Below are 14,796 nucleotides of genomic sequence, written 5' to 3' on the forward strand. Positions count from 1 at the left end.
GCTCTCTAGGCCAGTTTAAACCCAGGATAGGTCTTTAATCCTCCGCTGTCCCACTTTTCCAGCTGCTTTTAAAATGTCCCAGTTTCCCTCTCTTCCTCCCACTTTCCCATTATCTCCACCTTGCTTCAATTGCTGCAAACTGAGTTCAGAGTGCAAAAGTATTTTGTACTCCATTAATGCAAGGAGGGAGAGCAGAAGCGGTGGCAGAATTTTGCACTTCTGTGTAAACTCAGGCAAAATCCAACTTCTGCAGCCTTTTCCTGTCTTGTATGTTCTTCAGACCACAGCCAAGGCTTGTAGATTCTTTCTATACAATATTGCCAAAATCCGACCATATCTCTCCTCCTCCACTGCCAAGATCCTGGTCCATGCCCTAATGATCTCATGACTTGATTACTGTAACATCCTTCTGGCAGGGCTTCCTCTTTCTCACCTCCGTCCCTTAATTTCTGTCCAGCATTCAGCTGCACGCATTATCACATCCACCCACCGCTCTGACCATATCTCTCCTGTGTTGGCATGCCTTCACTGGCTCCCCCTCCCTTTCCGCATTCAGTATAAGCTCCTGCTGTCGACATTTAAAGCCCTCCATGGGCTGGCCCCTCCTTACTTATCAGACCTTCTTTCTCCACATCTTCCCACTCGGGCCCTCCGCTCTGGTAGTCAAGGTCTGCTGTCTCAGCCCAAGATTTCCTCTGCCCCATCTCAGATTCGCCCCTTTTCACTCGCTGCCCCTCACTCCTGGAACCTTCTTCCCCCAAAAGCAAGAGCCTTCACCTCTTTAACCAGCTTCAAAACGGAGTTGAAGACCATCCTGTTCAGGGAAGCGTTCCCAGGCATTGCATAATTGTCGCTTGCTATTTGATGTTCTTTTGGTGCCTGTTTTATTGAATCATTTCCTGCATTGCCATGTACTTTATATGTATTATGCTACTAGAGAGGTCCCTTCCCCACCACCACTCCCTTCTCCTTTTGTGTCGTGTCTTGTTAGATTGTAAGCCTGAGGGCAGGGAACCGTCCAATTAAAAAGATTGTATGTACAGCGCTGTGTAAATTTACAGCACTTTATAAATAAAGGATAATAATAACAACAACAACAACAACAACCTTTGCCCTCTTGATCACACTCTGATGGTGCTTGGCCATACACATCCCTGTTTTCATCTGTGAAATGTTGTGGAGTGTGGCAGAGACCTAAATGGTATATGGAGCCAGAATCTCTGACAAATTATCTTCTTCTCCATGACTTTGCCCATACTTCATTATCCTAACCAAGCCCCTACTGAATGTCCCGCTGTCTTGAATGGCCAGGTTACTAGGTCCTTAAGAGGGTGTCCTTTTTGGTAGCAGCGACCCAATTGTGCAACTTTCTCTTGACTGCGATGAGATTGGCTTCTCCATACCTTTGCTTTAGACAGTTTGCTTCTCCACCTTTGGAAGTTTTTGATTTTTTATGCAGTATGTCAGGTTTTTTAAGTTATCAATCTTAATTTTACTGCTTTTCTTGATTTTTATGCTAAGCATTTTGATCCTATTTTTTTGCTCCCCTGATGGTAGCTTTTTATGTTATGCTTATTATACATTGCTTTTTGCGCCTATTAGTTCTATGACACATTTTATTAAATGTAGTATATAAAATTAGAACTAATAATAATAATAATAATAGTAGTAGTAGTAGTAGTAGTAGTCGTCGTCTTGCAGGATCCTGAGCCTGAGTTCCAAATTAGGTTTATCTCAGAGCTGCTTGTCTGAGGTCCAATCCACACTGCAGAAATAAAATACTTAGAGACTGCTTTAACTTTCCTGGCTCAATCCTGGGAATTCTGGGAACTGTAGTTTTGTGAGGCATTTAGCCGCCTCTGTCAGAGAGCTCTGGTGCCACATTAAACTACAGTTCACAGGATTCCCTAGCACAGAGCCAAGGCAGTTAAAGCAGTGTCAAACTGGATTATTTCTTAAGTGTGGATCTGAGTCAGTTATAACAATGGCTTGCTGAATTCATTGCTGCGAAATGTGGTGATGGCCGCTGACTGAGTTTTTAAAAAGAAGGCTGTCTTCTGAATAGTGTTCTCTTCCTTCTTTTGCCCAGATGACTTCATGAAGCAGAGCCGGGGGATGCTTCTGCTGTACACTTTAAAGAATCCATCCTTCCCAGAGTATATCTTCAACAGTGAGAGTGGCATTATGTGCCTCGACATCCATGTGGACCACCCCTATCTTATTGTCGTTGGTTTCTATGATGGCAATGTGGCCATCTACAACCTGAAGAAGCCTGCCAGCTCCCAGCCTGGCTACAAGAGCTCAGCCAAGTCCGGCAAGCACACTGACCCTGTGTGGCAGGTGGGTGCTCTGAAGCTTCCTTATACTTTTCATGGAATCATAAAATCTTAGAGTCAGGAGGTTCCCCAAAAGCCACTTAGTCCAACTCCCTGCCACGCAGGAATACACCACTAAAGCATTCAGCCCCTGTTCAAAAACCTCCAAAGGTGGAGAGTCCACCACCCTCTTAAGGCAGTCCATTCCACTGTTGAACAGTTTTTACAGTAAAGAAAAAGTAATTTCTAACATTTAGGTGGGATCTGTTTTCTTATCATTTGCATCCATTGGTTTGTGTTTATTCTCTAGAGCAGCAGAAAACAGCTTGCTCCCTCTTCTACATGACAACTCTTCATGTAGCTAAAGGTGGCCATCATGTCACCTCTCAGTCTTCTCTACTCCAAGTTAACCATATCCTGCTCCCTAAAATGTTTGCCTCTCTCTTTTCACCTTCTGTCCTTTTCCTCTCCCTCTGCTTCCTCTTCTCCCTTTCTCTTTCGTTGCCCCCCATCTCGCCCTGTCTTTCCTTTTTGCATTTCCTAATTTAAAACTGGGCTGATCCCCAGATAAAGATGTTCCCCAGCCACATTTTAAAACATGCCTGCGCATCATTAACCAGTATACATAAATCATCCCCGATATAGAATCTCCCCTGAATAGATCTCTCTGTGTCCTTTTCTTTTCTTCGTCTTCTCTCTGCCCCTTCCCCTCCTGGTATTTGTTTTCTCAAAAGCGTTCTTCCCAGCACGGTGCAGCAGTAATAGCATTCTTTGAGGGGAAATGAGACATATCATCAATAACCCCAGGCCATTTGGGCCACAACAGTGTCTCCTCTGATGCCTGGCAATCCCCCTCCTCTTTCATTGCATTAAAAACCCACAGCCAGACAAGATGCCCGGATTTTAAAAGACCCAGAGATGCAGCTTGGTTTCAGATTCAGAAGGGAATGTGGAGCCAGAGGAAAGCGAAGAGGTCGCCTGTTACTGGAAAACTCTGCATATTTGGAAGCATAATTCTTAAGCAGAAAACATTGGCTTCTGCTTTCAAATCCACCTTTTTGCCTTTATAAGTCACCACAGGCCTGAAAAATCACAGCAGAACACCAGGCTTCAAGTTCTGGTTCCTTCATGTTGAAATGTCAGCCACTTTTTCAGTAGTTTCATCAGCATTGTTAAAGTTTTTTCCATACCTTGCCTCAGTCCTTAATCAAAATGAAGACTGTCGTCAAGAAACCAGAAAAAGAGGAGGACTTGGAAGAGCAGCCGTGAAGGAACTAGGCACAATATTCAAGTGTGAAGACGTATCATTAAATACCAAAGTCAGAATCATCCATGCCACAGTATTTCCAATTTTCTAGCTAAGGTCGTGAGAGCTGGACAGTGAAGATAGCTGAGAGGACAAGATCAGTTCTTTTGAAATGTAGTGCTTGAGGAGAATTCTACCACAGATTGCCAAAAGGACAAATGATTTGGGCTGCATCGACACTGCAGAATCAATGCAGTTTGACACTGCTTTAACTGCATGTCTCAATGCTATGGGATTCTGGAACTTGTAGTTTTGTGAGTTATTTAGCCATCTCTGCCAGAGAGTTTTGGGTCCACAACAAATTACAAGTCCCAGGATTCCATAGGATTGAACCATGGCAGTTAAACTGGTGTCAGCTGCATTATTTCTGTAGTGCAAATTCAGCCTGAGCAAATGAAGACCTGAGCAGGGCCTCAGAAAAAAGGGGGTTTTGAAGGTCTCTCATGCATGTAAATTGAAGCTGACTTGAAGAAACATAACATAGCAAAGCCTGAATGCCAGAGTATTTTCCAAGGATGCTGGTCTCTTGAGCATTGGGGGCAAGGGAGATGAGGGCAGAGGTGGAAGTCTACACCATGGTGTGCTTTGGGGAGGGATGATCAACAATAATGGTACATTGGGGTTAGTTGTGCTGGTAAAGTCAACCTCCTTTTTTTGATGGGCCACACAAACTAGCCTTCATTTAATAAACCATCTCTATGGAGCAGGTACTATTAGGAGCATGGATGGGGATGCAGGGAAAGGGAGATTTGTGGTATAAGAAGGGTATGGAGGTGGGATAGCACAGCCCACAATGAATCCTCATTGGAAGCTGCCATTTACTGAGTCATACAGTTAACCAATTTGTTTATTCATACCCTGCTTTTCAACGTAAACAGGCTGTTTAAGGCAGGCTTGTCCCCTGTCCTCACAATAAAACAATCTGCAGCAAAATAAAATTGCAAAATAGAAATTTAATAAAATTAATAAAACAGAGAATGCATGTAGCATGAAAAATATCATCATCATCATCATCATCATCATCATCATCATCATCACCACCACCATTTCAAAAGGAACCTCACTGTTAATTAAATAGCCAAGCTTGCTGTTAATGAAAAGCCTGGGGGAAACAACATGGTTTTAAAGTGGCACCTTAAGGGATATAGTCTATGCACTAAGTGAATGTCTTTCACAACTAGGAGGTCCCCTGGAAAAATCTCCAGTTGTCTCTTCACCTGTCTTTTTAATTCAAGGGTGGGCAATATGTAGCTGAGGGGGCCAAGTGTGGTCCCTTGACCTCTCCAACTCCTCAGAACACTCTTTTTTGGCATTTTTAAAAAAACAAAACCCTAAATTACTTAGAATCGTAGAATAAAGGGTTGGAAGAAATCTCAAGGACCATCCAGTCCAACCCTCTGCCATGCAGGAAGATACCATTAAAGCACCCCTGACAGATGGCTATCCAGCCTCTCTTTAAAAAAAACCCAAAGAAAGAGGCTCCATCACTCTCCAAGGCAGCATGTCCCAGTGTCGAAGAGCTCTGAACATCAAGAAATTCTTCCCAATGTTGAGGTGGAATCTCTTTTCCTGTAGTTTGAATCCATTACTCTATGTCCAGTTCTCTGGAGCAGCAGAAAACAAGCTTGCTCCATCTACAGTGTGACACCCCTCCAAATACTTAAACAGGGCTATCACATCACCTCTTTAACTTTCTCTTCTTCAGCCTAAATATACCCATCTCCCTCTCCTCATAGGGCTTGGGGGTTTCCAGATCCTTCACCTTTTTGGTCACCCTTCTCTGGATACACTCCACATCCTCCATGAATTGTGGTGCCCAGAACTGGACACAGGATCCCTAGTGAGATCTGACCAAAACAGAATAGAGTGGTATTATTACTTCCCTTGATATACTCCTATTGCTGCCGTCTACTTCTCCCAGGAGTTTCTAGGAGAAGCATTTTACATTTTAAATAAATTGCCCCACAGCACTATTTAACATTTTAAAATTCTGATTTTCAAAACTGGAAGGCTTTTTTGCAGGGGTGGTGGTGCTGGGAATTATTGGCCACCTGTGCAACTCCCAAGAAAGTCCCAGGAGCAGAAAATGACTTCCAGACTGGCTATAATTGCCACCTCTGTTTGAAAAGAAGACATGAGGACCGAATGAAGACCAACTTGCTAGGCATGTGCTTTATCACTGAACTATGGCCAACCTTTGTGAAGACCTTCCTTACCCCTCTTGACAACCTTAGGGCCCAGATTTTGCTCATCAGTAGACTGTATCTAACTATATCAACCTGCCTGAGATAGAGGGCTTTGCTTGGTCCCTCCACCATTACAGGAATGTTTAGTGAAGGACACGAGAGAGAGCCTTTTTGGTGGCTGCTCCCACACTGTGGAATTCCCTCCAAGAGGAGGATAAGTTGGCCCCCTCTTCTCCCTTTCCACCGTCAGCCACAAACCTTTCTGTTTACTTGGCTTTTCAGTGTTCACTGGCTGCTGCAGAAGGTCTTTTAATAGGGCTGTGTTGGATTGCATTTTTATCATTATTACAGTGGGCCCTTTTTATCCATGGGGGTTCCATTCCTGACCCAACACCCTGCGGATGAAAACAACCATAGGACCTCAAGTCCAGCAGTTTTCAATGGCCACATGCATGCAGGTGACCACTGTACTGCGGCCATGTGCATGCATGGCCATTAGCGACAATGGGGCTTGCCATTGGCGGATGCTTAAATTGTATTTAAGCATTCATATTGTATTGTATTGTATTTTAATTACATTTTTTAAAACTGTTTAAAATTAATGCTTTTAATGTCATTGTTTAATTTTTTAACTTTTTCCTTTAGTACGATGCAAAGTTAGGATCATCCAAGATATTGTATTTCCATCACTATGTATGGATGTGTGAACTGGACAGTAAGGAAAAAGGATAGAAAGAAAATCAATTCATTTGAGATGAGGTGCTCAAGGAAAGTGCTGAGGATACCGTGGATGGCCAAGAAGACAAACAAATGAGTCCTCGAGCAAATCAAGAATGAACTCTCCCTGGAAACCAAGATGACTAAATTGAGGTTGCCATACTTTGACTACATCACAACTCACTGGAAAAGACAATAATGCTAAGAAAAGTGGAGGGCAGTAGAAAGAGAGGTAGCCTGCACACCAGATGAAGAGACTCAATCAAGGAGGCCATGGCCCTCAGCTTGCAGGACCTGGGGACTTCATTTATGGGGTCGCCATGAGTCAAAGTCGACTGGAAGGCAGCTGACAACACAACAACATGATCCATTGCTTTAACTGTATTTTCTTTAAACTCATATTGTGAACTGCCTTTGGCCCCATATTGGAAGGAAGGGGCAAGAGGGATTAAACAAACAAAAGATGAAACAGCTTGGTCCTTTCCTGACACCATAGATGTTCCCCAGTAGTCTCCTCTACCACTCCAGGACAAAGCCTGCAAGTCAATTGCCAGTCTTGACTGAGACTGCTGAGGCAGCTTCCCTTGAATGTTTTGTTTCTGTGATTAATGTTCTTGGTTATTTTTAAACCACTCCCCAGGCATAGAAGCTGTCAGGTCTATAGCAGGCTTCCTGCTCAATGCAGCAGCATGTGCCTCTGGATGACTGGTCTGGAAAGAGAGAAGCTCTTCAAAGGCTCTAGTATCTTCACAAACCAGCCCTGAATTTGAGGGTGATGGGGTCAACTTTGAGGTGGGGCTCCCAAGAGTTCAGCCTTAGCACAGAAGACAACAGTAAAAGAAGATTTGTTGTTGTTATGTGTTGTCTAACTGGCTTTGACTTGGGGTGATCCTATGACCTCCAAGTGACAATTGGTGCGCCTACACTGTAGGAATATTGCACTTTGACCCCACTTTAACTGCCGTGGCTCCATTCTACAGATCCCTGGGATTTGTTGTTTTGTGAGGCTCCAGCATTCTTTGGCAGAGAAGGCTAAGGACCATGTAAAACTATAAACCTCAAGATTCCATAGCATGGAGTTGCAGCACTTAAACTGATGTCAAACTGCAATATTTCTACAGTGTAGATGCACCCAATGCTATTCATAGCTCTACTCAGGTCTTATAAATTCAGAGCAAGGGCTTCCTTGAGTGAGTCATTCCAACTGTAATGTAGCCTTCCTCTTTTCCGGGCATTATTATCTTTTCCAGTGAATGTTGGTTTGTCATGCTATGCCCAAAGCCAAACAGGCTCTGTTTAGTCATTTTGGTTTCTCAGGAGAGTTCAGGCTTGATTTGCTCTCTAAGCCACTTATTTGTCTTTTTGACAATTTATGGTTTCCATGCGAGGCTCCTCCAGCATCACATTTCAAATGAGTAAAAGAGGAAGCCCTTGCCTATTTGGATCAGTGGGACTTCAGTCTTAGGCACAGTCAACTGGGAATGAGCTCTGCTAGAATTGTGGTGCCCAAAATTGGACACAGGAGTCCAGGTGAGGCCTGACCAAAGCAAAATAGAGGGGTACTTTCCTCAAACCCAGAAGTCTCAATGGTGAGTTTTCAAGTTTGAAAAGATATTGAGCTTTAATGGAAGACTTTAGGCCAGCTGAAAGGTGATTTTTGGCAGCTCTTAAAAAAAGAACTGCTAGGGGTCTGGTGCCAAATGCACTGGTTTAAGTGGACTTTTGGCCGCTTCCCTGCAAACTGCATTGATTGCAGTCGGGGCAAATGTGAACATCACAGAAGTAAACCAGTTCCAAACCAGTTTATTTCCATAGTGTGAATGGCCCCATTAAGTACCAACCACAATTGCTCACAGTTGGTTGATCAAACATAATTACAATCACCATATTTCCTAGTTAAGATTTAATTAAATTTAAGGGGCTGTTCCCAAATCAAGCTGAAACAAGGGGATTATTCCTTCTCATTTACTTAGGGAGATGAGTTAAGGAGCATATAATCTAGCCTACTTGCTTCTAGTCAGAAGGCAGATGCAGAGCAGAGCATGAACTCTGTCAGATTTGTGGGGGCATCCTGCCATTGCCTTTTCAGCATACCATTTGGGACTTTCCCAAACCACTGAGGGAACCCTGAGGAACTGGATGATTATGCAATAAGAAGTGCGAGGTTTCAAGTCCTTCTTTGTCTTCTTTGTCTTAACCTCTACCTGAAACAATATCCAAGTACACACATGCAAAGGGAAGGTGTAGCACCTTTGAGACTGAGAGAAAGTAGTTGGTAACATAAGCTTTTGTAGAGTGAAGTCTGCTTCATTACATACATGGAATATCTTTGCTTCCTTATTTGACCAGGAGAATCCTGGCTAATCCTCTGCCATCACACTTCTTCAGTTGGTTTTAAAATGTCCCTACTCGTCCTTCCCTACTCCCTCATTTTCTGCAAACTGTGTTCAGAGTACAAAAGTAGTTTGCACTCAGTTAACTCTGCAAGGAGAAAGGAGAGGAGGGGATGATTCTTGCCCTTCTTTGTAGGCTCAGGTGATAGCAAACTGCTGCAAATACTCTTAGCATGAATGTTGCTTGACCACATGGGTCCCTGTCTTCATCAGTGAAATGTTGGCGAGTATGTGTTTACTAAATGCTACCACTGAAAAGGCCTGTTTCTCAGTAGCTGCTCACCTGACTTTCAGAAGGGAGAAAAGGGAATCTTTCTTGATGAGGAGTTTCTTGTGGAAGAAGCAAGTTCTTTTGGTAATCTAGGCCCAGAAGAACCACAGACCAGCGAAGAAATGAGGGAAAGCCAAAAAAGTTCCCTTGGCACCCTCTGTCCACACTCAGCATCAGCCATGGAAATGACTCTAAATACCCTAAGAAAAACTTAGAATCTCTGTGCCCTCATTCCTGTTTTCATGTAATGCCAAAAAGAAGTAATTGTCTAGGCGTGCTATATGACTAGGAAAGAAAGAGAGAAAGAGACATAGTTCCATCCGATTCTCCACTGGAGTAAGCACAAAGGCGACAAAGGAGTTTATCACACAAAGGAGAAAGGGAGTTTATTCTGTGAACATCCCAGAAAAATCATGTAATTACACAAAACAATTTCACACGACGTCGTGCAAAACCCTCTATTAAAGTGGCCACAAAGAAGCATTAATGTGCCTCTTTTTACTTTCAGGATTTCAGCAACAATGTGTTTCCAATACCACTTTTTTGTGCAATTGTGTGTGATAATCCTTTGTGCAATTATCATTTTTGCGGGCTGCTTTAAATGCGCTTTAATCTGTCTTTAATGCCAAAATTAGCCCCAGTGTGTTAGACTCTCAAGAATCAAAGAAACAAAGGTGAATAAATATTAGCTATTCGATATGCCAGGAAAGAAAGTTAAATTAACAGAAAGTGTTCAGCCTGTTGGAACTGGAGCAGAAAAGTAAAAGGGACCCCCCCCCCAGCCCTCTCTGGTGTTGGATAAAAGAGTGTGACCCATTTTTCCCTTGGCCTTCCCTGAGACAAGGAGGTTTATTTGCTAAAGAAGACATTCAAAGAGCAGTCAGCTCTGCCAGCCCCTGTCGCTTTTGATATACTCCTGCAATTTAGCATGTCTGTGCTTCAGGCTACTGCCTGAGACTCTCATCCACTGTTTCCTTCAAAAAGAAAACATTCTGTGATCACCTCACCTCCTCATCTCACCACCTGAAAGAAAAAACATAGCACCCCCTTCTGCAGAATCTCCACGCTCAGTAGTCATGGGTCCAGGACACAGTCACCCAGTGGTGTTCATTGGGACCAATCCTGCAGGTAGGAACCAAACTATTGTAAATGGGGAAATAAAACCCTACCACAAAGAGGACACCATGAGAGTCAAACCATGAGATTTCAAGAAAATGTAACTGGGTCATACTCCCCCATTTCTTTCCTAAGAAAAGTTTATCTGCCAAGGCCACTGAGGCTGATTCCGTTCCCAAACCCGGCCTGAACCCAGACTGGAAGACCAAGCTAGGATGTTGTAGTGGCCGGAGTGTTGGATAAGGACCCCAGAGAACAGGATTGGAATTCCTCCTTGGTCAGGAAAACCCACTGGACAAGTCACTCTCAGCCTCAAAAGATGGCAAGGGCAAACGTCTTTTGAAGAAATCTCTCCAAGAAAATTCTAAGATAGGATCGCCATATTTTTAGACCCAGCTGGGGTCAGGCAAGGCTGCATATTATCGCCCTACTTTTTAAGCTTGAATGTAGAAATATTATACGAAGAGCAGTTTAGATGTATAAGAGGTGGAGTAGAGACAGGAGGGAAGAAACATCAACAATCTAAGATACGTGGATTGACACATGCTACTAGTGGACTTGGAACAATGACTAGGAGGTCAAAGACGAAAGTGGCTTGTTGCTAAGTAGAGAACAAGAAAAAGAGAGGGAGAGACCTTGAGGTTTTCATTTTTTAAACGCTTTTTAAATTCCTTAAAGCATCACATCGTGCCAGATTTTTCACTTTAATCACACTGTGTAATATAAAATAATAAATAATAAAATTTTTATTTATATCCCGCCCTTCCTGGATCAGGGCGGCTTACACAGGGTTAAAAAAAAAACAAGCCATAAATACAAAAAGATTAAAATACAAAAACATCAAAACTACAATAAAATAACAGACAAAAAGCCCCATAGCCCAACCTCTTGGCCACGGAAGAGGAGGGAGGCCCACAGGATTTTATTCGGGGATGCCTGTTGAAACAGGAAGGTTTTCAGTCCTTCCTGAATTGGGCCAGGATGGTAGACGAGCGGAGCTCAGTGGGCAGCGTATTCCAAAGGGCTGGGGCAGCGTGGAGAGTCCTCCGTGTGGTGGAGGCTAACCTAGCCCCAGGCACCTTCAGTAATTGCTGCCCAGACGTTCTGAGGGTGCGAGCGGAATGTACGGGGAGAGGCGGTCCTTTAGATATCCTGGGCCCAAGCCCTTGGGTTTTAGGTAATCACCCAACACCTTATATTGAGCTCGGAAGGGGATGGCAGCCAATGAGGTCTTTCAGCACCGGTGTTATATGGCTGGTCCTGGGAGCACCATGACCAGCCGGGCTGCCATATTCTGCACCATTTGCAGCTTCCGAGTTTGGTATAAGGGTTGCCCCATGTAGAGTACATTGCAGAAATCCAGTCTCGAAGTTACCGGAGCATGTACAACAGTTTCTAGGTTCCCTCTGGGCCAGGTATGGGCGCACTGGCGAATCAGCCGAAGCTGATAACAGGTGCTCTTGACCGTCGCATTCACCTGAGCAGTCAGGTGAAGTGACGAGTCAAGAAGCACCCCCAGACTGCGCACGGAGCCCTTCACAGGGAGCGTGACCCCGTTCAGGACAGGTGGAACCACCACCATTCCTGGACCAGGAGAACCTATCACTAGTACCTCCATTTTCTCTGGATTCAACTTGAGTCGGTTTTCCCTCATCCAACCCATTACTGACTCTAGACACAGGCCACGAGAGGGAGACGCCATCCCCAGTCACTGCATCAGTCGGAGACATAGAGAAAATGTTTGGGTGTCATCACGCGTACTGATAACCCCACGCCCCATGTCTCCGGTGATCTCTCCCAGCGGTTGCATGTAAATGTAAATAGCGGAGACAGAATGGCTCCTTGAGGGACCCCGGTTTTTTTAGGGGCCTCTCGTCGGAGCACACGTCTCCCAGCTGCACCTCTTGGGACCTCCGGAGAGGTAGGACCGGAACCACTGGAGCGCAGTGCCCCCGATTCCCACCTCTGCCAGGCGTCCCAGAAGGATACCAGTCAATGGTATCAAAAGCCGCTGAGATGTCCAAGAGCACCAGCAGGGACACGCTTCCCCTGTCGATGCTCAGATGGAGATCATCGACCAAGGCGACCTGGCCGTCTCAACCCCGTAACCCGCCCGGAAGCCAGTTTGAATGGGTCCAGATAATCCGTTTCATCCAGACCACCTGAAGCTGGATCACTACCGCCCTCTTCATCACCTTCCCCAAAAATGGTAGCAGCGAAACAGGCCGATAATTATTATGTACCAGGGGGTCGAGGGAGGGCTTTTTTAAAATAGGTTTTACAATGGCCAATTTGAGTTGAGATGGAAATAGCCCATCCTCAGAGATGTGTTAACTATCCGGCGTAACATAAGTTACTGCCGGTCCCCCCTGGGCTGCTAACCACGAGGGACGGGATCAAGAGAGCAGTTGTTTTCCGAACACTTCCGAGGATCTTGTCCACATCCTCGGTACTCACCAACTCAAACTGATCCACGTTTAACATAGTCCCGGAGGCTCTGGACACTTCTACCCTAGGTTCTGCTATATGTCGGCGTTCAGACCTTCGCTTATACGAGAGGTTTTATCCGAAAAAAGTCGTTTAAACAAGTCACCAGCAGGCCTTAGAAGGTTCAAGGATCTGGTTCAGGGCGGGAGGGAGCTGAGTTAGCTCCCTGACCACCTGAACAAAATCTCGGACGCGGACTAAGCGACGCAATACGAGCACCATAGAACGAGTTCTTTGTTGCTCGTATTGCCTCTCCGTAGTCCTTTAACAGTTGGACTAGGAGAGCCTTGTCGTCTAAGCAAAGGTGTTTCCGCCAACGGTACTCTAGCCGTCGCAGAACCCGCTTCCTTGCCCGGAGATCTTCCGTATACCAGGGCTTACGTTTAGAAGCGGGCCTGAGAGGGCGCTTGGGAGCGATACTGTGTATAGCCCTAGAAAGACCGGTATTCCAATACCGGTGAGGGCATCAACAGAGTCGCCGTCATTTCCAACCGTGAGCCCCTCTAAGGCTTCTTGGAACCTCTCATTTAGGCTGCACTTACCCTATATACTTCATCTATACATGAAAAATTTTTACCCAAAAATTGACTCCAAAATGCAGAGTTGACTTATATACAGGGTTAATGCAGTAATAATGGTCAGAGATGTCCTAAAAGAAATGCCACCTGACCCCCACTTTCTTGCCTGGGCAGTGACTTTGGAGAAATCTGCCAGGCAAAGAGAAAGAGAGAGAGTGTGGTGTTTGCATGGTGACTGGGTTTCTTTAACAGCCACTGGAGACCCCATTTTCCCTGCCTAGGCATTCCAGTGGCCTACTGCAATACCTGGGACTGAAAATGGCAGTGGCAGCAATGGCTTTTGGTGCTTTCCTCCCTTGTTGGACAGAGGTCACTTCTCTGCTGCAGCAGGAGAGTCTCAAAGAGCCACTGCAGCTCCCATTTTCCCATCCAGGCATTGCAAAAGGCCACCAGAGAGAGCTGTTTTAAATTTTACCCTTGACTTATCCACAGGTCGTATTAAAATCCACGATTTTGGCCCTAAAACATTCCCTCAACTTTCCATGAGGTTGACTGTTACCGGAGTATATACAGTATATATTGCAATTGAAAGGTGTCCTTTTAATTTGCTAGTTGTTTATGTCACAAACTATTGCCCTTACACTCAGTGTACAGAGGAATTATGATTAATGGTAACATTAGTACAAAAAACATGACTAGGGTCTGTTGGTTGGGATGGAAGGAGGTCAGTGGAGGGGGTGACACAATGAGTTACCGCCACGGATGAACATTGAGTGACTTTTTTTGGCTGCTTCAGAAGGTAGGACCCAAGCGAGTGGATTCAAATTACAAGAAATTAACATCCTGGTTGACCATTATGTCCGGGATGATGGGAGTTGTAGCTCCTCACCTCTGGCTCGAACTCACCACCTGGTTGTGCACCGCGCTGACCAGTTTTGGCCAGTGGTTATAGCTTAGCAGGTTACAGGAATAGGCTGAAGACCCTGACAAACTCTCCAAGCCTTCTCACTCTTGCTTCCACAGAAGTCTTCACCCTTCTTCGGATCCAGCTGTTCTTGTAGCTTCACCCAAGACACCAGACAACTCAGTAGTCTATATAAAAGATCTACTTATTTCTACTATTCAGCTCCAAACTATCCAACACAATTCCATACTCCTCACTATCCACTCTACTACCACAAAACACATTGGGATTCATAGTCTTATTATAGTCAATGCAAGATACCACCCACTGTTGTCTGTTTCCACCCAGTAGGCGTGTACACCATTCTCATTGGTTCTCTTGGTTCATCCCACAATTAATGATTTCATCATCTCAGCCTTGACCACTTAACAATTGTCAGGTGTGTCCAATTACCACTTTACATTTCTGTCCTTGGCAGTTAGGACTTCATTATCATTTACACCTGTGTGGTTCTCAATTGGGCTGAGTCATCCTGACTCTCACATACATGTTTTATTTCATTTACTGTATGTCCCATGTTGCT

At 44.7% G+C, this 14,796-nt stretch overlaps 2 protein-coding genes across 6 annotated transcripts in view; one reads left to right on the forward strand and one right to left on the reverse strand.

Annotated features, from left to right (window-relative positions):
* The window catches only part of LOC121924166 (myogenesis-regulating glycosidase-like), a 718,305-nt gene that overhangs the window by 255,467 nt on the left and 448,042 nt on the right, over positions 1-14,796 (reverse strand). The gene's annotated exons all lie outside the window — the stretch shown is intronic.
* The window catches only part of DNAI1 (dynein axonemal intermediate chain 1), a 202,341-nt gene that overhangs the window by 76,319 nt on the left and 111,226 nt on the right, over positions 1-14,796 (forward strand). For both annotated transcript variants that reach the window (XM_042455324.1, XM_042455325.1), the window contains exon 13: positions 2,090-2,340. In XM_042455324.1, the coding sequence (XP_042311258.1) occupies positions 2,090-2,340 (251 nt within the window). The remainder of the gene's footprint in view (positions 1-2,089; positions 2,341-14,796) is intronic.

The sequence above is a fragment of the Sceloporus undulatus genome, chromosome 2 (genome assembly GCF_019175285.1).
Source record: "Sceloporus undulatus isolate JIND9_A2432 ecotype Alabama chromosome 2, SceUnd_v1.1, whole genome shotgun sequence".
Classification (NCBI taxonomy): domain Eukaryota; kingdom Metazoa; phylum Chordata; class Lepidosauria; order Squamata; family Phrynosomatidae; genus Sceloporus; species Sceloporus undulatus.